The 24,668-nt window shown below is 34.6% G+C and overlaps 2 protein-coding genes across 5 annotated transcripts in view; one reads left to right on the top strand and one right to left on the bottom strand.

The window, feature by feature from the left end:
* The window catches only part of LRBA (LPS responsive beige-like anchor protein), a 766,360-nt gene that overhangs the window by 442,128 nt on the left and 299,564 nt on the right, over positions 1 to 24,668 (top strand). The window lies entirely within an intron of this gene.
* On the bottom strand, positions 667 to 2,297 carry LOC129533239 (uncharacterized). The gene has a single exon (XM_055385522.2). It carries the CDS (start codon positions 2,123 to 2,125, stop codon positions 1,790 to 1,792), a length of 336 nt encoding a protein of 111 aa, XP_055241497.1. The 5' UTR covers positions 2,126 to 2,297; the 3' UTR covers positions 667 to 1,789.

Genomic DNA, 24,668 nt, shown 5'->3' with positions numbered 1-24,668 from the left:
TATGAATGGTCCCAGGGCCATCATGAGGGGGTGGAGCTTCAGTTCCTACAATCGCTATCCGAGCTGTCAGTGCTTTAGCCAATCCGAGAGAGAAGACAGGCACGCTTGGCGAACGGTAGCAGCCACCACTGCACTTGATAAAGAAACAGGGTAAAGAGAGAAGTAAGAAAATAGGAGGAGATAATGGAAGTCAAATGCTTGCACACATTTTACAGCCCTTCCTCTTTATCCTCCTCTCTTACCAGTAGCAGAGAAGAAAAAGAGTTTATATAGAAGGGACTCTCCTGGAGATGGCTGGAATAACGCGAGGGAGAGTAGCAATGGTTCAGAAAGGTTCACTTTTTTTTTTTTTTTTAAATGATTCTATCAACATTGTGTAGGAGAAGGTGCAAACTGTAATAAAATTACTTTGGCTTGAAGGCAAATGGGAAGAGAAAGGGGAATCTGGGAAAGGACCTAATTTTTCCAGGTTTTTTCCTCCTTTAAAGTCTTCCTCCTTTCTCTTCCCCTCCCCTCCCATTGTTGCCAATAATCAGAGCAATTGCTGTATATGTGCACCAGTGGGGGTTGGAGTGGATATAAGGTGAGGGTTTATAAATCTCTTTTTAGTAATCTCGATATGCTGTTTAAAAACAGGACAGGGCAAAAACTAGTCCAAGCACCTTGTTTGATAATTATTTCATAATTAAGATTCACATGTATTTAATACCATTATTTTATCGTTACAAGAATTAACTAGTTACGAGACATAAAATATCTAAGTTGTGAGAAATGGTGCAAATTTATATGTCGTAGAACTTAGTAGGATATACTTTTAAAATAAGCTACTAAAATTGTTTCAAACTTAATGAAAAACAAGGCAAGTAAATGTAAACCTAAAGTTTTCTTAAAATGTTACTGTTGTAAATCTAACTGTGAATGTATTCTTAGGGGGTACAGGTACAGAGTTTCATTTGTAAAATGATTTTATTTTCATAATTGACTCTTGCTTTTAAAAGACTTCACTGCCACAAAAATCTATAACTATCCTGTTATTGATTACACAGATGGCTTCACTCCTCCCTAGGCATTTCAATGAAAGGCGTGCATGTGCTTTTAGTATATGTATTATCCTAAACGAGTTGTACCCACTGTAGCCTTTCGATACTTTTGGGTGAAAAAAAAAGTTAGAACATTGTTTCTGATTTGCTTAATACTGAGGGTTTATGTATGAACCTAAGATGTCTGGATTCTGAATCTTTTTAACGTATTTCTGGTAGATGTGATTGTTTTTAGTTTGATTTGGGAGGTTATATTCCAGCCCTGGGTTATGCGATAAAAATAAAAATCTATGCGTCCATTTGGGTGAAGACTTCGTTTTAAAAACCTGGTAGTTCGGCTTTTTCGAAACCCCTTGGGAGGGCTTGACTTACCCTCTTAAAGTCCGGCCGGGTGAACCTGAATTGAATTGCATAGGGAAGTTAATTTCTTTCCATCTACTTAGTATCAGACAATTGGGCCTCTTGGTTCTTTCTTACATACCTGGTGCGGACCACAGGCAGTTTGTCACCCTTCCTCTCTCGTTGCCATAAGTCCCTTTCTAAGGAATATTTGCTTAAAAAAAAACTATCTCGGATTTGTTGCTTAGGGTTTGTCTTCCCGGGTTTAGGAAGAAGAGTCAGAATTAAGTGTCCGCGCGACTCTTGGACTCCAGAGCTTTAGTTAACTTCTCTGGAGTGGCAGAGACTTGGGCTGCTTGACCTCCAGCCTTCTCCGGGGAGGCCGCGTGCGTCCCGGAACGCCTCGCCGCCTAAGGATCTAGGGGACCTCGCGCCCTCGGGGTTCGCGCCTGTGGGAGTCCGGCTCTAACCCGGGAGGCCTTGCCGGCGCTCTGGGAACTGCCTGGGCCGGAGGGCACTGCGCTGCCGGGAGAGCGCGACTGGCCGGGAGGGGCTCCGTGGCTGCTTCTCCGGGGGCAGTTACTGGGCGGAGACTGGTGGCGGGGATAGAGGGTGCGGAGCTTTCCCGCCCCACTCTCGAGGTGGTCGCTTCGTCGTTGCGTCTGGTTCGCGAATGGCCCGGCCCGCGACGCTCCCGAGAGTGAGTGTTTGCAAACAGCCTCAGGGGTGGCGGAGTTGGTTCGCATGGCTCCGCCGCCGCGCCGCAAGTCCTGCGCCTTCTCCTCTTCTCTCGGGTGGGGCGTCCCAGGCCGAGCGGACCTTCGCGCCACCACTCGCCGGACACTCCGCTGCACCTCCACTGGCGTCTCTGTCAAGCTCGGCTAAGTTTTCTCGCATCCTTGCCCCTACGCTTCTCCACTTTTACATACAGAGGGAAGGATGATAAAACGTTACAAATGTTTTGATTTAAAAACAATTCATTACCAATTTACCCTGTCTTAGGTAGATGCTCTAGTAAATAATAAATCAGTTAAACAAAGGCGACTTTAATTTATGGCCGTGGTACTAATTAGAAACATCATTCGAGCAATAAACTTAAACACTTCCAGCAAATAATGCTCCCTCTTGCTGGTTCTCTTTCTCCCCCCTCCCCCACCCCAACTCACTCTGGCTGCCTCTGCTCTAAGAGCAGCTTCAGCTGCGCCTTTGCGGTCCTCTCTTCCTCTGGTTGAATAATTGAAGGGGGAAACGGTATCCGAGGAGGCTGTAATTGAAGAGCCCCTGTCACCTCTGCTTTTATGTATGTTAGTATAGAAGTCCATCAGCAGCTCCTTGATGGTGTATTAAAACGAACTGGCAGCTCCTTCTGCAGGAGATACTATATTCTATTAAAGGAGACCAAGTGAGAGAAAGAAGCTCTAGAGGCTAAAAGCCACTTCAAGTCTTCAGACCGATTCATCTGTATTCTCTTGTTATAATCCGTCTCATCATACTTGAGTTAATGAAGCAAAGGAGGGAGTGCGAAATCTGATGGTCCTTGACAAATTCATTAGGGAGGCTGCAGGACATTTTATTTGACTGTTAAACATCTTGTTTGTTTGGCTTAGGCAGTGCCAACATCGGCATGCTTCAGCCCAGAGCTGTGGTGCTGGGCTGGCTGCAGGACATTCCTAAAAAGGGAAGGAGGACATTCAGGGTGTGATCTGAATTTTTTGTTTTGGATATCAGGTAGTCCATAACCTTCAGACTTCTCTAGGCTTTACCTCTTGCATCATTACATTAGGAACATAAAGAATGTAGGTGATAGTACTGAAGTGGGCATGTTTTTAGTTACTATAAACTAAAATATCAGGATGTTTAAAACTTTAGTCTGAAAATTTCCCAGTTTCTTCAAAAAAATTGAGTCAGGTTGTAGTAATTACGGTACTAGTTTTATAGCAATGTGAATGTTTAAGGTCCAGTCAAATAACCAGATTACTCATTAGATCCTATTTTTACTTATCATGGTTAAATAAACTTTTAATTATTAATGGAATTTCCTATTTCACCGAAACCTTTATGAGTACAGAAACTTGGAAATAAAAAATTAACTGTTTATACAAATATATTTTCAAGAAAAAATTGGCATATTTTAAGGAAATTTTTATAATTAAAATTAGAAGCAAAACTGAATACTTGGTGTTAAAATAAGGTGATGAGTTGACAGAATACTTTAAAAAGCGAAAATATTTCTAATTGAAGAATAATGGGTAATTAAGCTAGAATGCTAACCTTACAATGTTTTATTCTAAGATAATAATACAGTATTAGATTTATCAACATTTCCTTGAAAAGTAGTAAATAATCCAATTGTGATACTTTCTTGCATAGAGAATTCAGTTGTATTTTTCCTTCAGCATTGACTGAGCTTGATCTTAAGTGCTTTGAGAAAGAATCCTGTCTTCCATTTATAGGAAAACAGTATGGAACTAAAAAAACCTAATGCCCTTTGCCTGTCATTTTTATACATTCCTGCACTGCTGATGAAGCTTGAACGGCTGCAGGGAATGTATGGATTTGAAAAGAAATGATGCAGTAGTTCATGTTGTGTTTCTCAGGAGCCAAACCAAACTAATGGCTGAAGTCAGTGCTTCTGTAATCTGACAGTTATAATCCTGTTTATGTTTCCAGAGAATACAAAATTCTTAAACTGTTTTATTTTTTGCTGATCTTTACTTAAAAATGTATTTACTGAGTTAACTTTAGTGCATTTGTTACTTTATCATGTTAGCGAGACTTAAAAGGTATCTATTATTTTATTATCTGTAAAAATAATATATTGTATCTCAATAATCTTTACTAAAGAGTAAACAAATTTTAGAATACATGATCTTATTTTCCGGGAAATATTTTAGAAGCTTTCAAAAAATAATCAGATTATTGACTTAAGAAAAGAAAGCATCTCTGGAGGATTTATACTTTTTGGAAAACAAAGGACCACGTGTTTACTGGTATATAGTCTTATCCTCTAAAATCTAACTTTGAAACATCTATGTGGGTGCTAAATTTTTAGTTCTTATATACTTAATCATTCTACATACTTATGAAAATGCTTTTTTTAAAAAAAAACATTGATTTTTATTTTTGGTCAAATTGTAAATGAGGAAATAAAACACTATTAAGTTCTCTGAATTTAAAAATTATTTCACTAAAAACAGAAAGAAAAGTAAATAACCCAGATATGATTTGTTAGTGTATTCTAGTTGATGAAATTTTATTGAAGTAATTATATTTAAATATATGTAAGATGTGTTAATGACAGTCATCAAGATTATACTGTCCACATTATGTCACAGTAAAACTACATTCTCTTTTATTCTCTGTCAAAGGATTTAATTTTCTAAAATTCCAAAGTGTTAAGGAGATTGTTTCTAAGCTATTTGTAATTATTATTCTGGAATCAATCTAAAATAACCAGTAATTGAATGTTTGCCTTGAACAGTTCACCATAGTGCCTGTTAATAATTTTATATGGTCAAGCATGCTGTTGAAACAAGTTATTCTTCCCCCCTCACAAAATAGCCTTAACAAAAAAAATTTTTTTTTACTCTCTTTGATTAGTAACCCAAGGGTATTGTTCTCATTTGAACAGGTTGAACTTCAGATAATTTTATGTCAGGTAAAAGCAATAGCTTTAATTTTGTACAGTAAGCCTATCAAACTGTACTGAAAAACAAAATGCTTTTATGTACTTTTGATGAGTATTGTTTGTGGGCCTTTTAAATTTGTTTGGATTGCCTTAGATAATATATATGATTAGAGATGTTTGTTATCTATTAGACTTTACAAATATAATTCTTGTATTATATAGTGGGATGAGAAAATTGAGAGTATGCTATATATTAGGGTTTTCCCCCAAGTTGAATAGCAACTGCATAAATGAGTACTTTATTAAACTATACATAATTTGATGTCACCAAAAATATACAATGATAGAGTAAGGGACTTGTGCTCAGGAAAATTAAAGTAAGCAGCTTTTAGCCTAAGAAGTAAATGCCATTATATTATTGCGCTAGGATGTGCAATGTTAACACCCAAGTTAATTCAGCAAGTATTTTTTAGAATGTTTCTTTGAACTTGCTATATTCTCACTTATATTGGTATATGTCTTTTGACCTTACCAAGAAATCATGTATCTTTTTCTCATTTTAAATGTATACATTTTTGAGTTGTAACACTACATTCTTTTATTTACATACATAGTTAAGCAGTTCTGAAAAGTTGAAGCAAAATTTTTAAAATTTTTCTTTTCCTATTCTTCCTTGTTCCTTCCTTCTTTTCCTCTCCCCTCCTCCTTTTTTTTTTTTTAAAAAAAAACCAGTTTGAACTTATTAATGTACTATTAGATAAATATTAAATTTTACCTGCCAAATAACTTTGGCTTTCATAAGTCACTATTATCTTCACATGAAAGGGTATATTTGGTAGAGCCAACTGTTAACTTTAAGAAATGATTGTATAATTTGTGGATTATTCTTTGTGACTTTTCTACCTGGAGAACCAAATTTTGCTGGCCTTTAATATCACTTCCAGAAGGTAGACAGAAAAACCAGGATCAGACAATAATGAATTTAAGTGTTAAAGAAAATTGAAAGCTGACCTTATGGTTTCAAGGTGTGATATCTTTTGTTTATGAAAATAATATTATTGACTCACATTGTGAGCCAAAACAATGTGTGTGAAACAAAAATTGTGTAGAATATGTTTCTTAGGATATTAAAGCCATCCCCACTCCCTTTCTACTTTCTCTTGTGATCAGTGCCAGACATTAACAAAACAGATGAGTGAAATTAGAGACGTAGATTATGCTAGTGTTGAGCTGTACTTAGTTCGAAATATAATATTTGGCATTATGTGCTATTTCTTTCAGGTCATATGAGACATTTTGTGGGTCTATGTTTAAAATTATTAGTTAAGCATATCGTATGGGTAGTTTTTTGTTATACTTTAGGAGCACTAGCCATTTTAAACATTTTATTTAAAAATGTATTGGTTCTGTAGCACTCTATATTATTATGAATAGTAGTAATTTGGCATTGATCATCTGCTAAGATTACAAGAAATACTTAATGGACTTTGTGTTATTTTTAATGGAAATGTTAAAAATCTAGCCTGCCTCATCCTTTAAATGTTATGAATTAGAGTAAAAGTGATGTGCAGAGAGGTTTCTCTGATTGCTTGTAGTGGTTAAACAACAACAAAAAATGCTTCATTGGTTGTAATCTATGTATGGAAGACATCTGTGTAATATAAATGAAATAATATTTAATGATCTAAGGAATGGAAACTTTTCCTTTAACCATCTGATATAAAGCTAGGATATAAAACAGCTGTCTTGGCCTATGGATATCAAGGTTCTGCCAGTCTCTTTCCTGAATTTTTCCTTCCTATCTTCCCTTATTATCTTTGGATCATAAAGAGTCATTCTCTTATTTTCTGACTGATTTGATATATAGGTAATTAGGTTTAAAATCGAGGTTAGTAGGTTTAAATCCATCTAGACTGAGTAGAAAATCTTTGACCTGTAGCTATGACTGTTTTCAAATGATTTGCTTGCTGGTATCAGACACTATCCATACCCTTTCACTTTGCTATCAGCTATGTACACACAAAGGAGAAGAAAGATGACCAGATGCTTAGTTAATCATCATATTAGGTCAGTAAAGGATTCCAACCATACTTAATTGGACCTTCTATTTCTAATATTTGTTGGGTAACTTTTTGGTTAAATGCTCTACGAATAATCTAATCTTTTCTGCTAATCAAAGCTTTCTATAAACTTTATAAATTAAAAATGAACGATACAAATCTATAGATATGTATTTTAAATGTAAGGTGGTTGCTATGCAGATTACCTGGATAGATAAAAGGAGACAGTGTGAACGTATCAGCAAAGCATCAATCTAGGAAACAAAAAGTCCCAAATTTTTGTCCTGGCTTGGTTACCTGGGTGACTTTGATCAAGTCACTATCTTTATCCATTATTTTCTCAATTGCTAAATGAGTGGGTTGGACTAGGTAATCTTTTCTATCTCTTCTAGTTAAAAAAGTCTAAAATATTCCACCATTACATGACTAAATTTGTTGACATCTTTGTTTATTTCTATCAGAAATCTTTCTGCAGATGTTTAGGCTTTCAATGCTGCTCTAACATAGGTATATGAAAGTTTTTAAACTCAGACAAGAATAAGCTTATAGATATTTTAGATTTATGGAAAAATTTACAAAATATAGTTTGGAGACAACTGTGAGGGACAATGAAGTAGCAACTTGGCAAAAATCCTGAGTATACTAATTATTGCTTGATAGGGATTGAATCATAAAATTATAAAACAAAATGCAGTATGTGTTCCTGTATATAGAAAAATAGTATATGTTTATATAAACAATATGTTTTTTTCCCATAAATATTTAATGGACTGTCAATGTTTTGGACATTTTAATGAACATTGGGTATTGTGTAAATATTAGTTCTTGAAGCCAAAGTAAGTTCCCATTCACAATTAACTTAAAAAAATAAATTATTGATCTTCTCCTTAGAGAAATGACGTTGTGCTAAGCAACTATGATATTACCAAGTTCATACTGTGTTAAAAGATAGATCTAAGCAGGGAAGTGGTTTTCAAAACATGAGTCACTAAACAAAGGAAAGTTTTATACTGCTTTCTCATGCTTTTCACTTGTTTTCATCAGAAGATCTGACAAGCATAAAAGTGTTAACATCTTTTATTTTACAGATGTTCTTAGTTTTCCCTCAAACTGTAAAAGATGCTATATCAGAGTAGCATGGTAGGAAATAATTTCAACACCTCCTTTCACTTATGTGATAACTTATTGTTTGTCTAAGCTTGTGGATACTTTTGGAGGGAGTGAATTGAGGCAAGAAAAGATAGCATTTTGAGATCTAATTGTTCTCATTTTGACATATATACCAGTCAGTCTATCTGCTATATTATATAGTCTCTCTAAAATAGGTCTTAAATGGGCATTGTTATTTTTACTTCTGTGTTATGGTCATTGAAAGTCCCTAATTAGTGCAATGGGAGTGCCAGGTGACCAAAAAGAGTTGTTGATGGGCACTCTGTGGGTTTGCAAAGTGCAAACCTAAAAGACTGAGAGATGAGAAATGCATTGCTATTTGTGAATTTATGTTTTATCTCACTTCACTTGAAAATTTATGAGTAGCGTGGCTTAAGGGTGCTGGAGTTGTGTGTTCCAGGGCTTGCCCCTACTGATAACACCCTTGTTGGCGTGAAAGTGCAATGCAAATTATGACAGTTACAACCTTCTGTTTTGTTTAACCTGTCAGTAGATTTCCTGGCTCAGTGCTGAGGGCAATGGTGTGTTCAGCTAGTCCATATTCACCTAAACTTAAAAGGTCAGGTTTCTACAGGCAAGCCTAGTCAAAGCCTAATTGATGAGGAGGGCAGGGAGACAGAATTTACTGTTCTGTTGGCTAGTTTCATATCGTTAGGTTGTCCTGAAAGCATCAGGCAGTCACAGCCCCTTTCATGTAAGTGCTGACCCTAGACAGGAGCTGACAATCAAAGGAGGCAGCCACAGGAACCAGTGCAAGTAGGCTATTGATTTTTCAGTTAGGTCTAAGTAGTTTGTAGTATGGGTAATGGGTGACAGAGGCAGGTATGTCATTATCAATGAGCTCCAGAACAGTAGCGACAACCCTCCCTCATATTTCCTTCAGCACTGACAGTATGCATCCAGAGGCGGTCAGTAAATCGCCCAACCTTTAACTGACAAGTGACTTGGAGGTTTAGGTTGAGGAGTGGAAGTTACAGAGCTAAACTTCTTTACTTGAACTTGTACTGGATCTAGCAATGGAGTCAGTAATTATATTGTAACTTTTTGAAGTTTTGATTTAGATAAGTCTGTGCAACTGTGAGAATCAGAATTTTCAATGTTTGAGAATTTAAGAGGCATATTTACTTAGTCAAGTAAAGGTAGAAATGAGCCAATCATTTATAAATGTATTCTGCAAAGATAATTAAGTTGGGTTATTATGGTACAGTTTTGCTTTTATTTTAGACTAGCTCCTTATTTAATCAAAGATACTCCTGTTATAAAAGTTTAGTAGTTAGGAATTGCCTCTCAGAATCCGTTTTAATTCCTAATCTCCTCTTACATGTTCTAATTGCAGACCAATTTTAAATAGAAAAAAAGAAAAAACAAACCATTTGTAAATGGCACTAAGCAGTTGCTATTTGACCTTCTGTATTATTTTTCAGAATAAAATAGTCAGGAGTAGAAGGATCGTTTAATGACTAAAGTTTGATGAATTGTACTTGCTTCTGATTTACAAAGAAATAATGTTGATTTTTGCTTTCAGAGCATTTCGTGTGGTTATTTACATTTTAAAAAGATACAATTTATGCTCATGTAAACACAAAAGTGTTACATGTTTTGACTAAAAGTACATATGTTCTAAAAGGGATATAAAATAATTTCAAGATAATTTAAATTTAAACCAATCTCTATTTTGTTATAATATCTAAGTAATACGAAGAGATGATAATATTTATAACTAGAAGTGGGAGTTTGGGTTGTACCAGGACCCTTGCAAACTATCACATGCTTACATTAAAAAAAAAAAAAAAACTTTAAACAGATTGAAATAAAACAGAAAAGTAAATGTTTTTAAAAACTTCCTTAAATAACTTATTGCTATGATATCTTGTTTAACATTGTGATATTGTACAGAACCAGAGTTTGTCTGTAGTGTCATCTAGCTGTAGAGTACCCTGCTTGGCCACATGAATCACTTTCATTTGTCCAGTGCAACTGAAAATTTCTTTAAAAAAAAAAAAAAAAACAACAACTAACCAGTAGGTTAATGCATACTAAAGGTATGAATGCTTAAGTATTTTCTTCAGTTTATAGTGACATTTCTGTGTGAATGTCCCTGTCTTTTTGTTTACAAAATGGAGAATACAAATTTGAAACCTAGTGAAAGATGGCAACTATCAAAGTGTTATCTTAGTTTTAAAGAAGCTTGGGATTATGTTAATATTTAGGGAAGTTTTATTTGGATTCCTTGAATTAGTTACCTTTTGAGGCTTATGGATGCTTAAAGCAATAAAGCAATATTCCTTTTAGAATCATTGTTTTTCTTCTGTTTATTAATCATTGATTTAATCTGCGTTTTTCTGTTGGATTAGAGAAAAGATTTACCTGAGAATCTTGCAATCTCTATATCATTAGCTATATTATAGGTAGAGCTTCTTTGCTTTATCTGTAATCTCTCCTGAACACGTTGCTTTTTCAGGAATGAAAAAAAAAAAGAAGCTGCAGAAAGGGGTACAAATTAAATTTTCATGAAAGAAAATCCTAATCAGCAGTGACAGTGTAAGAGAAAGATGATTGCCACTTGGTCATTGTGGAGAGGCACTTAGATTTGGTGTCAGTGCTTCTGTTAATGATGACTAATGTCTTTCTTGGAGCAAGTGCATGCTCAAACATACTGCTACAGCATATAGAGGGAGAGGCCTCAGTAATAGGCATCAGTAAGCAAAAGCATTAGTTGTCTTAAAACAAAGACTTTTTAATACAGTCAATTTGACACTCTGTAATATTAGAAAAATACAAACATAATTATAAGGCATTTAACCACAAATTTTGAACTATTTTATGTTCAGTACTAAGAGGTAATATTTTTTAATTAAAAGGTAAAGAAACCAAGGAATGTTAATAAGATATGCTCTCTGTTTTGTCACTTACAGGAATGGGCACCTACATTGCACTGCACAGAATCACATGTGCTGAGAAAGTTTTAAAAAGAAGCCAACTTACAACAGATTTTTTTCATACCCTAGTGATGTATTCTGAAGAAATGCTTTATAGTTACAAAAAGAGAATGAATGACTCACAAGATCTTTCTAGATCTTGTAATCTTAAATATATTGCTTACAAAAAGAAGATGACATGTGTTATTTCTTCAGCTTTCCCCTAAAGTGTAAGACCTTTCAGAAGGGCATTTGCAATGCTTGTCATATTTTTTCATATACATCTTATTGGCCTGACATGTCTCGAGAACCATGAGAACACAGATGTCATTGCATTCAGACAACACTAATTACTCTGGGATTTTTGCAGCCTCAGTGCCTGCATGTAACTGTCGATTATGATTGTTCATGCAGCCTAAAGTGGGGACACTTTACACATGAAAATAGTGAGATGCAAAAATAGTGAGACAGGCCTTTTAGCCCCCTATTGTTCTCCAAAAGAACTTGGAAGGAAAAAAAAAATTCCTGACACATCAATTTCATTCAGTATTTTATATTTGAACTAAGTTTTGGCAACATTTTCTTTTCTGAAGTAAGTGTGTTATGCTTTAGTTTTCAGTGAAATCTATTATCCATCTGTTCTTTAACCTTCTTGAACCATCTTTTACATTACTTTGTCTTCAGGCTTCATGGGAAATTTCTTTATGTAGCTTATAGTTTGAGAGAAACACTAATTGTGGTATGAGTCTTTTGAAAGTGACAGTGCAAAACAATAAATATGTATGATGTGTTCTTCTGGTGTGCGATTTAATGTTTAATGAGAAGCTGCAGCAAATATGGTTAGTCTCAATTTAGATAAGTGCAATCATCTTATGCTTTTTAACACAGGTCAGTTCTTTTCTTTGTTTAATTTTCTCTGTGGTATTCTGGATTTCAGTTTATGATTCATGGTATTTAGGTGGTAGAAATTTCAGAGGTCAAATGGTGGTCAGATCTGGGCCCTCACTATTAAATGTGAAGACCAAATACATGTTTTGATAAAAAGCATAATCTCTGTTAATTACCGATTGGAAAATAAAAAGCTCCAATAATGTAACTTCATATGCTGATGAAGCAGAATTGAGGCAGCTTGATCAAGGATGTACGATGAGATAAAACTGCAGTCTCTGCTGTACAGTTATAGTAATTATGACTAATGAACCGTCCAGTCTGGATGAAATGGCAAGCCCACAGGGACTGTGTCCAATCAGTTGTGACTTATGCAAGCTGAACAAATCATTGATGGGACTCCAGATTCAGAAGTATACTCTTTATTATTAATACAGCTTTTGTTTGGACAATGTAAAGCAATAGAAAGTTATTTACATTTTTAAAATCTAGAATATAATTTTCCTTGTTTCATATATTTATTTAAAGTTAAACACACATTGTGACCTCTGCTTTACCTCTTGTTCCTTAAACACACTTAGGCCACTAATCTAACACAATTCTGCGACTACCTGCTTGTCCTTCTATTGTGTTACATCTGAAGGCTCTTTAGAGCCATTTTCTTTTGTCGGGGTATTTTTTTCACCAAGCAGATGTTGGAAAGATGCATCTAAAATGATAATAGCACATATGAAACATTTACTGTGTGGCAAACAATGTTTTAAGTGTTTTACCTGTATTAACTCATACATTTTTACAGCAACCCCTTGAGTTAGGTATTGTCACCATTTTGCTGATGAAGAAACTGAGGCTTGGGAAGGTTGGGTCTCTTGCTCAAGGTTACATGCTTTTATAAATCTTGGATTGCCTGGTAAAAGTTAGTTATAGTTTTATAGTCTTCTGAACCAAATCTACTTCTAAGTTATACCTTTTCTCAACCAGGGTTAATTTTTCATTGTTGTTTTCTGGCATCTGACAAAATTGTAAGGCATTTTAAAACCGAATGCTCATGTGCAGTTCCAGAATACTAGTTTAAGTGAGTAGAGCTTTGAGGATGGAGTTTTAGAATGCTTTTGATATGAATGTATATCTAAAATGTAATAAATGTGTTAATTTGATATAATCTTGAAACTCTAAAATCTTTAAGTTGTAATAAGAAAACAGTCTACCTACTTAAAAGAAAATGAAGTGCAGGTGCAGTGCTGATAAAATAATCTTGGTTAGTTTTCTTTGGGATTATTTACACTAAAGTTTTTCTCTTCAAATCAGGTATAGTCCTCATCTTAATGTTTTCTTATTACCACCACTTACATGCTGCCTGCTAGACAGTGGAGATTCAATAAATATTTATGGAAAGAAGGAGGGAATAAAAGAAAGAAGGGAAAATTGTCAGTGGTTTAATAATTAAATGATTTCATTAAATACATGCTTTATTCTAGTTCCCTTGGCAGGTTTTTACTTAGAGGAATAGAATAAAACACTGTCATTATGCCAAAGTGCTTTAAAATCCTTAAAATCCTACCTATTCAACTTTGTTTCACATTGGCCCCCAATCTGAAGTCTTTGTCTTTCCAGGCTAGCTTTCTTACATCTATCATTGGATGCCACACAGAGAGCTCTCTCTGATTTATTTTTTTGTTTGTTTTTTAAATTTAATATTATTATTTATTTATTTATTGTAGAGACGGGGTCTCACTATGTTGACTAGACTGGTCTTGAAATCCTGGACTCAAGCAGTCCTCCTGCCTCAGCCTTCCAAAGGTCTGGGATTACAGGCGTGAGCCACAGTGCCCGGGCAAGCGCTCTCTTTGAACTGATGCTTCAGTTACTGTTGATCTTAAACACTCTAATATATCGTTGTTTTTGTTCTTTCCTCTTATTATCCGTTTATTCCTCTCCCTTTGTTAACCTACCAATGTGAAAAGTTATTGGAAGGCAGATATCAAGTTATTTACTTGGTAGCACCACATGCCTAGGTAAATAGTACATACTAAATAAATCCTTATAGAGTGATAAATTTGATACCCTTCTTTTTCCAACAGATTTCTATCAGCAAGGTCAAATTTACAGTATGATATTTCTAGAGATAATGTGAAAGTCTTTCAAAACTCAATTGAAATGAGATGATAAGAATAACATACCACTTTATTGAACTTTTATTCTGTGCCAACCACTATGCTAAGCACTTTAATTGTCATAATCCTCTCAACAAATCTATAATGACTTATATTCTATTATTATCCCTATCTGTATAGAAACCTTGCTAGAGCTCAGAAGCAGTAAAGCATAATTTGTGAAGATGTTGGCAGTTTATTTTAAAGCCATCAGATTTTTACTGGTATCCTGTCAGTGCCATTGTCCTTTCTTTAATGCCCTGTCTGCAGTTGTCCATGACAGTTTCTTAAGTTTTGCCTTCCCACAACTTAAATAGTGTCCGTTATATCACCTACCTTTTTCTTTACACTTTTTCTTGTTTTCACAAGAAGCTCCAAAGCTTTCCTTTTTCCCATTAATTTTCAAAAGAGCATCTTGTTATCCTACTCTGAAATGTTGCAACATGATCAGATAATATATAGAGATCTGGAAATCTCTGGCTCACGTTTTTTGTTTTTTAAATACATGGAGGGCCAAGTAGCAGTTGTTATTATCATTTTAGGTAAGTTTTAATAAAATGATTGCAGTCTAAACAATGTTATATAGTCAGGAAATTTCCAAAATAATTTGTAGCAAATCACATGAAAAATACTTGAAACTTAAATTTTGTTTTAAAGTGACTGGTAGTTATATCCATGCTGTTCATAAAAGATGGAAATGAAGTTAATAAAATGCTGCATATTTTATACTTAGGAAATATTGTGGCTTATAATGAGTCTTTATACAAAACTGAAACCACTGTTATCAAAGAGGAAGCAGTTTACCAAATATATTAAGCTCTCAGAAATAAACTGACATCAATTTCAATTTCTGATTTGATTTCAGCTTTTATACGGAAGATGATGGCATTCTTTTTCATAAGTGCTGAAGTACTTTCTGTGTATTTTTAAAAGTTGTATCTGTATATTTTGATTGTGAGTATTTAAATAACTAAATACAGTCAAAATATACAGATAAAGGTCAATTAATATTTAGCTAAAATTTTTGTGATGGTCATTATTACTATTTGTATTAGTGAAATACATTTTAATGTGAAGTTAATATCAGTTACTTGATCTTCTTTTAACTTTTAAGATTAAAATTAAAGTATAGCTTTTCCTAAATAGTTTAATTGGAAATCTATAATTAAAAGAAAGTCTGCTACAGTCCTAAAACAAGTTGTTATTTTGAAATCAGTCTTTATTTTATATTTTACTTTATTAAATCCTATTTTATTCATTCATGAATTATCTTATATCCTTGATTCTTTCAGATACAATCCGGATATAATTTAATCTTCAGAGGTCATGAAAGTGTCATGTGAGATTTTCTTTGTAGATTTCTTAAAGGAGAATTGAAATGGTAGATTTATGTAGTAATAAAATTAAAGTATTTCAAAAGATAAAAGCACAAGGTTATTTCCATGCTATGATTTTTAAACTTTTATTTTTATTTTTTTAGAGACATGGTCTTACTCTGTCTCTCAGGCTGGAGCCCAGTAGCAAGCTATAGTAACCTTGAACTCCAGGGTTGAAGCAATCTTTCTGCTTCAGCCTCTCAAGTAGCTAGAACTACAGGCATGTACCACCATGCCTGACTACATTTTTTTATTTTTTGTAGAGACAGGATCTTGCCGTGTTGCCCAGGCTGGTCTTAAACTCCTGGGTTTAAGTGATCCTCTTATCTTGGCTTCCCCAAATGCTGGGATTACAGGTGTGAGCCACTGGGCTTGGCCTCTATGCTATGATTTTACATATGTTAAACTTATATTAATGAAGAAAGACTTGAAATGAATAAGCAAACTAAATTAAAGTATGTGAATAGTAATTAATTTTCTTAATTGGTGTCTTTATTCAGTAAATTTAAATACACATACATATAAATGTATTTCACACTATAAAATATTTTAGAATAACTCTTAGGTGGTATAACTTTTCCACATTTTATTAAGTGTTTTATGTGTTAAAGAAGTAAGTCAGGATTCCATTGTGTGCAGCTTGTACTTTGTTTTGCCATGGAAATTCTCAGCTGAAATTGCCAGGAGAGTTGTTATGTTAAATCTCTATATATAAAATGTATACTAATTATATATGTAAAATCTATTCTACAATGTTGTGTATGATCAATATAAAACATAGATTTTATTTTTTTTACATTTTTTATTTTATTTTTAGTTCTAGGATACATATGCAGAACGTGCAGGTTTGTTACATGGGTTTACATGTGCCATGGTGGTTTGCAGCACCCATCAACCCATCACCTAGGTTTTAAGCCCCACATGCATTAGGTATTTGTCCTCATGCTCTTCCTCCCCTTCCCCCCATGGCCCAACAGGCCCCAGTGTGTGTTGTTCCCTTCCCTGTGTCCATGTGTTCTCATAGTTCAATTCCCACTTATTAGTGAGAACATGTGGTGTTGGTACCTGTGTTTGCTGAGGATGATGGCTTCCAGTTTCATCCATGTCCTGGCAAAAGACATGAACTCATTCTTTTTTGTGGCTGCATAATATTCCATGGTGTATATGTACCACATTTCTTCATCTAGTCTGTCATTGATGGCCATTTGGGTTGGTTCCATGTCTTTGCTATTGTACATAGCTACAATAAACATACATGTGCATGTGTCTTTATAGTAGAATGATTTATCCAGTAATGGGATTCCTGGGTCAAATTCCTAGTTCTAGATCCTTGAGGAATCACCACACTGCCTTCCCCAGTGGTTGAACTAATTTACATTCCCACCAACGATGTAAAAGCATTCTTTTTTTCTCCATAGCTTCGCCAGCATCTGTTGGTTCCTGACTTATTAATAATCGCCATTCTGACTGGCATGAGATAGTATCTCATTGTGGTTTTGATTTGCATTTCTCTAGTGATCAGTGATGAACTTCTTTTCATATGTTTGTTAGCCACATAAATATCGTCTTTTGAGAAGTGTCTGTTCATATCCTTTGCTCACTTTTTGATGGGGTTGTTTTTTTCTCGTAAATTTGTTTAAGTTCTTTGTAGATTCTGGATATTAGCCCTTTGTTAGATGGGTAGATTGCAAACATTTTCCCCCATTCTGTAGGTTGCCTGTTCACTCTGATGGTAGTTTCTTTTGCTGTGCAGAAGCTCTTTAGTTTAATTAGATCCCATTTGTCTATTTTGGCTTTGTTGTCATTGCTTTTGGTGTTTTAGTCGTGAAGTCCTTGCCCATGCCTGTGTCCTGAATGGTATTGCCTAGGTTTTCTTCTAGGGTTTTTATGGTTTTAGGTCTAACATTTACATCTTTAATCCATCTTGAATTAATTTTTGTATGAGGGTTAAGGAAGGGATCCAGTTTCCGCTTTCTACTTATGGCTAGCCAGTTTTCCCAGCACCATTTATTAAATAAGGAATCCTTTCCCCATTTCTTGTTTTTGTCAGGTTCGTCAAAGATGAGATGGTTGTAGATGTGTGGTGTTATTTCTGAGGCCTCTGTTCTGTTCCATTGGTCTTATATATCTGTTTTGGTACCAGTACCATGCTGTTTTGGTTACTGTAGCCTTTTAGTATAGTTTGAAGTCAGGTAGCATGATGCCTCCAGCTTTGTTCTTTTTGCTTAGGATTGTCTTGGCTATATGGGCTCTTTTTTGGTTCCATGTGAACTTTAAAGTACTTTTTTTCTAACTCTGTGAAGAAAGTCATTGGTAGCTTGATGGGGATGGCATTGAATCTATAAACTACCTTGGGCAGTATGACCATTTTCACGATATTGATTCTTCCTATCCATGAGCATGGAATGTTCTTCCATTTGTTTGTGTCCTCCTTTATTTCACTGAGCAGTGATTTGTACTTCTCCTTGAGGAGGTTCTTCACATCCCTTTTGAGTTGGCTTCCTAGGTATTTTATTCTCTTTGTTGCAATTGTGAATGGGAGTTCTCTCATGATTTGGCTCTCTGTTTGTCTGTTATTGGTATATAGGAATGCTTGTGATTTTTGCACATTGATTTTGTATCCTGAGACTTTGCTGAAGTTCGTTATCAGCTTAAGGAGTTTTTGGGCTGATATGATGGGGTTTTCTGCATATACAATCATGTCATCTGCAAACAGAGACAATTTGACTTTCTCTCTTCCTATTCGAATACGCTTTATTTCTTTCTCTTGCCTGATTGCCCTGGCCAGAACTTTGAATACTATGTTGAAAAGAAGTGGTGAGAGAGGGCCACTCAAAGGGAATGCTTCCAGCTTTTGTCCATTCAGTATGATATTGGCTATGGGTTTGTCATGAATAGCTCTTATTATTTTGAGATGTTCCATCAATACCTAGTTTATTGAGAGTTTTTAACATGAAGGGATGTTTGAATTTTATCGAAGGCCTTTTCTTCATCTATTGAGATAATCATATAGTTTTTGTCATTGGTTATTTTTATGTGATAGATTACATTTATTGATTTGTGTAAAAACATAGATTTTAAAGAAAGTCTAACACTATAATATTTCAGCCTTGTGATTATGTGATGCTAATACTAGTAAGTCTTATTGTTAGATTGCAAGGGTCTGTGTACCTAGGCTCATATACAAATTTGTCATAAGGTTAAAAAAATATTATTTCAACCAGGAGTGGTGGCTTATTTCTGTAATCCCAGCACTTTTAGAGGCTGAGTTGGTATAATCACTTGAGCCCTGAGTAACCCAGTCTGGGTAACACAGTAAGACTCCATTTCTACAAAATATTTTAAAAATTAGCTGGGTGTGGTAGTGTGTGCCTGTAGTCCCAGCTACTTGAGAGGCTGAGATAAGAGGATTGCTGGAGCCCAGGAGTTCAAGGCTGCAGTGAGCTATGATCATACCACTGCATTCCAGCCTGGTCAACAGAGCAAGACCCTATTAAAAAAAAAAAAAAAAGATTATTTCAAAGCAAACTTAATTGTGGGCATGAGAGAAATGAAAATGAGTAAGACATAATTTTGTCATCTAATAACTCTCAGTGTAATGTTTCTACTATTTAAATATTTGAAGGCCTTTAATGTCTTTAATGCAGATAAATTTTTAGAAAATATATTAGGGATTAAATATGTATTATTTCTTCTGTTACTTTATGTAACTTAAGTTTCTTTGCTTAGTTCTCTCTTCTTCCTATAATTTGCACACCAGGATGTTAAGACCTTACTTTCTCCTGTGTCCTCTAAACATTTACTGAGAACATACATACATAGCAGGGTGTGGGAGGTTGCCTATGTATAGAGAAAATGAATATGTACTTACATTGCCATTATCATAATTGCCCATAGCAATGAGAGTATACTTGTAACTACGCTATCATTATTTCTGCTGCTGTCCCATTAAATTTTGCAGATAGGCTGAATATATGTGTATGTATGTATATCCTTCTAAAGAAAAATTTAATGCTTATTGCAAATAGAGGGAGAAATATCCTTGGAAAGCAACCAGTGAATACTCAGCAACAATGGAAAGAGCTGAGGTGCACAGAATATTATATGCTGATTGGTAGATTTGTAGACAAGGATAAAAGGCATTGAATAGCCTCATGTATTTAAGGACAGTCTTTCTGCTAGAGCCAAGAAGCTCAGGAGATACTGTGTGAGCAAATATAACAGAAAATAATTGAAGGAGAGGCTAAGGGGGAAAGAGAATAGTGGACATCTAGGGTAGTCAGTGATGCTGAGGGTAGAGAGAGCACAGCCATTCACAGTAGATGAAGGGTAGTAATAGGTAATAGATAGAACATCTCTGTTATCAAAAGATTACATGAAAACTATATTATATTCTAAAGCATAGATGTGGGAATCTATATATACTTGGAGGTAGGGATTGGTAGGGTGTTGTTTAGTACAGGAATTGATTCCTGCAATGATTTGCTACAGGAAGTTTTAAGATCAAATTATATTTATTACACTTTTTGTAAGAGAAAAGAAAATAGAATATATATTAATTTTCTGTTGCTGCTATAACAAATTTCCACAAAAGTAATGGCTTTATGCAGGCCTCACAGAAGTAAAATCAAGGTGTTGGCAGGACTGCATTCTCTTCTAGAGCGTCTAGGGGAGAATTCGTTTCCTTACCTTTTCCAGCTTCTAGATGTTTTCCACGGTCCTTGGCTTGTGGCTTCCTTCCTTTCTTCGGCAAAGTCAGTAAGGACAGATTGAGTGCTTATATTGCATCACTCTGACTTAATCTGCCACCCTCTTGTACTTTAAGGGACTCTTGTAATTACACTGGACTCACCCAGATAATCCAGGTTAATCTCCCTGTTATAATGTTAGCTGATTAGCAACCTTATTCCATTTGCAACTGTAATTCCTCTTTGCCTTTTACGGTATTAATAACATATTCATGAATTCCAGGGAATAGAATGTGGACATCTTTGGGAGGGAGCATCATTCTGCATACCACACTATACCTTTGTGGTTTAGAAGGAATACAGTGTTACTAGCCCTTCAGTTATTTAGAAAAAGTTCTCATTTGGAATAGCTCATCTTCATGGATTTTAGAATAACACAGTTCTGTCATATTAAGAACAGATTTAAATTAGTATTTATCATATTAATAAATATATTACTGGTAGGTTTATAATATAAGCATGTAATAAAACTTGTGACAATAATGTTCTCAGAAAGAATTATGTTTTGGTAAATTTTAGTAGAGAATTACTGTTTATAAATTGTTACTGTAGTTTCAGCTAGCATTTACTGATAGTAACCTTTTTTTTTTTTTTTGAGATGGAGTTTCGCTCTTGTTGCCCAGGCTGGAGTGCAATGGTGTGATCTTGGCTCACCACAACCTCCACTTCTGGGTTCAAGCGATTCTCCTGCCTCAGCCTCCCGAGTGGCTGGGATTACAGACATGTGCCACCATGCGCGACTAATTTTGTATTTTTAGTAGAGACGGGGTTTCTCCATGTTGGTCAGGCTGGTCTTGAACTCCCAACTTCAGGTGATCTGCCCTCCTCGGCCTCTCAAAGTGCTGAGATTACAGGGATGAGCCACCATGCCTGGCCGATAGTAACGCTTTTAATTGCCAATGATTTGAATTATAAATATGGACCTATATGCTGTTCTACTAAGTATCAGTTAGGAGTTCATAATGATTGAACTACAGAAACCCTTTAAACAAGAGGCCAAATTTGTATTTGTATATACCCTATGAATGCATATTCGCCAGCGGTATTAATCAAAGTATAGTTAGAGGTCAGTTTCCAAATTGTCCAGTTAGCTTTAGAGTCTTCCAAAGACATCCTTCATTTAGCTTTTGGTCACAGAGGACATCACAGGATAGAATAACTGCTTCTGGAAAACATTTTAAAGCCCATATTTCACTAATGTTGGCTCAGTCTCATCACATGCTTATCACATTTATTATATAAGAAACAAGGATCACATGTTTTTTAAAAACAGATTTACCTACCATTAATATTTAGCCTCATTTATCATTCATGCTCTCTCTGACATTGTCTCTCTCTATACATACATAATGTATATGTTATTAATAAATACACCCACACATACATACAAGTGTATATGATACACACACCACTTTTTTTCTGAGCCATTTGTACACATTATACTCCTTTCCCCCTGAATACTTCAGTGTGTATTTCCTAAGAATAAGAATGTTATCTTATTTATATAACTATTATAGTAATCAAATTTATGAAATTTGCTTTGAGATAATACTTTAACCTGCCATCCATACTTGAGTTTCATCGATGGACGAAATAATGTCCCTTATTTTATATATATATATATTTATATATTATATTATATATAATTATATATATTATATATTATATTATATATAATTATATATTATTATATATTATATTATATATAATTATATATTATTATATATTATTATATATTATATTATATATAATTATATATTATTATATATTATATATAATTATATATTATTATATATTATATTATATATTATTATATATATTATATATAATTATATATTATTATATATTATATTATATATTATAATTATATATTATATTATATATATAATATATAATTATAATATATAATATAATATATAATAATATATAATTATATATTATATATAATTATATATAATTATATATTATATATAATTATATATTATTATATATAATATATAATTATATATAATTATAATATATATAATTATATATTATATATATAATACATAATATAATATATTATATAATATATATTATATTATAAATATATATTTATATATATTTATATAAATATATATATATATATTTTTTGAGATGGAGTCTCACTGCAACCTCCACCTCCTGGGTTCAAGCGATTCTCCTGCCTCAACCTCCTGAGTAGCTGGGACTACCAGCATGCACCACCACACCCAGCTAATTTTTGTATTTTTAGTAGAGACGGGGTTTCACCGTGTTGGCCAGGATGGTCTCAATCTCTTGACCTCGTGATCCACCTGCCTTGGCCTCCCAACGTGCTGGGATTGCAGGCATGAGCCACCATGCCCTGCTAATATTTTTAACTTCTAGTAGAGAATCTAGTTTAGAATTAGATATTTCTTTAGTCTGCCTAAATCTGAAACAATTCTTCAGGCTATCTTTGTCTTTCTTGACATTGCCAATTTTGAAGAATGTAGTTCTCTCCTTTTTTTAACATAATAATCTTCATTTGGATTTGTGTGATGTTTCCTTATGATTGGATTCAGATTATACGTCTAGTTGTTATACTATGTAAGTGATATGTCTGTCTGAGAGTTTCACCTACAGAGGCACAGGATGTCTACCTGCCCTTCCATGGTGATATTTTGATCACCCAGTCAGTATGTTGTCTGATATTGCTAGTCTATGTATTATTTTTTCCTTTGTAATTATTAAGCATCCTGTAATGATACCATGCGAATATCCGGCTTCTCATCAAAATTGCCTCCCTGAAGGCTAGAATAAATCATGTGGTACTAGATTAGAGTCAGAGTCTTAAATCATATTTAGCCTAATATAGATACAAATGGTTACATAGAAAAATAAATAATAGGTGTGTATACATGGATTAGTATATATACATACATTTATTAGCTTTGTTCACCAGGGTGTCTAGAAGTAATGACACTCCAGTAGCAATGAGAATACTCAATGCCCAGGTCTTAGTTTCTAATACCATGCTCCAATAAAAGGAACCCAGGACTCCCCAGAGAAATGGTTGAATCTATTGCTGAGGCCAACACTACACAAGATGAGCCTGGAGCATATTATAGTGCCAGAACATACATAAGTGTCCGAAGAATAGAATAATGGGGTTAGGTCAAAGGGACCCAAGAGCCAAATGAAAGAGCTCTCAATAGTCAAAGTCAAAATAATTTGAACAACAAAATAAAAAACTTAGTTTTGGTTTATAACCTAAAGTATGAAGTAAATAGGAGTCCATACTGAAAAAAATAGCTAAATAAATTAGTAGGGGAGAGAAGAGATAAATCTACCTTATAGAAGGAGTCTAAATAATTTATGTAGATACTCCCCCCAAAAGAAATGGACCATTACTCCCCACCTGCTAAGTGTGGGCTCTGCTTAATGGCTTGCTTCCAAAGAGTACAATATGGGGCCGGGCTCTGTGGCTCATGTCTGTAATTCTAGCACTTTGGGAGGCCAAGGCAGGTGGATCATTTGAAGTTAGGAGTTCGAGACCAGCCTGGCCAATGTGGCAAAAACCCATCTCTACTAAAAATAACAAAAATTAGCTGGTTATGGTGGTATGTGCCAGTAATTCCAGCTACTCAGGGTGCTGAGACATGAGAATCACTTGAACCTGGGAGGTGGAGGTTGCAGTGAGCCAAGATTGCGCCACTACACTCCAGCCTGGGTGACAGAGTGAGACTGTTTCAAAACAAACAAAAAAACAAAGAGTACAATATGGAACAGAGCAGCAGGAAATAACTAAAATAACTATACAGTGGAAACCCCTGTGAAATGCTACTTCAACCAGGTAATTAAGGCTAATATCAGTGACAAAACACGTTGATAGCATGTAGCTATGATATGATATGACATGATGCGGATGGCACTATACCTCTGTGGACTTCTTTCCTAAAACCTGTAACCCCATTCTAACCATGAGAACATCAGACAAATCCAAATTGAGGGGAATTCTACAAATGCCCTGGTCAGTACTCTTTAAAGCTGTCAAAGGTCATCAAAACCAAGAAAAGTCTTAAAAACCATTAAAATCCAGAGAAGCCTAAGGAGACATCAAGACTAAATATAATGTGGTGTCTTGGATGGGATCTTGGGAGAAAAAAAAAAAAGCATCAGAGAAAAACTGATGAAATCTGAATGAAATATGGAGTCCGCTTAACAATTCTTCCCTGTATTAATCTCTACAGTGATGGTTATAAAATGATTATTTTCCCATATCACGTCTTCTTCCATCTTTATCAGTTGACATTATGCCTTAACTTTATACACTTCTGCATTCCCCATGTATTTATCCATCTATTAT

Source organism: Gorilla gorilla, chromosome 3, assembly GCF_029281585.2.
Source record: "Gorilla gorilla gorilla isolate KB3781 chromosome 3, NHGRI_mGorGor1-v2.1_pri, whole genome shotgun sequence".
NCBI lineage: Eukaryota > Metazoa > Chordata > Mammalia > Primates > Hominidae > Gorilla > Gorilla gorilla.
This window is presented reverse-complemented; position numbering and strand designations above follow the sequence as displayed.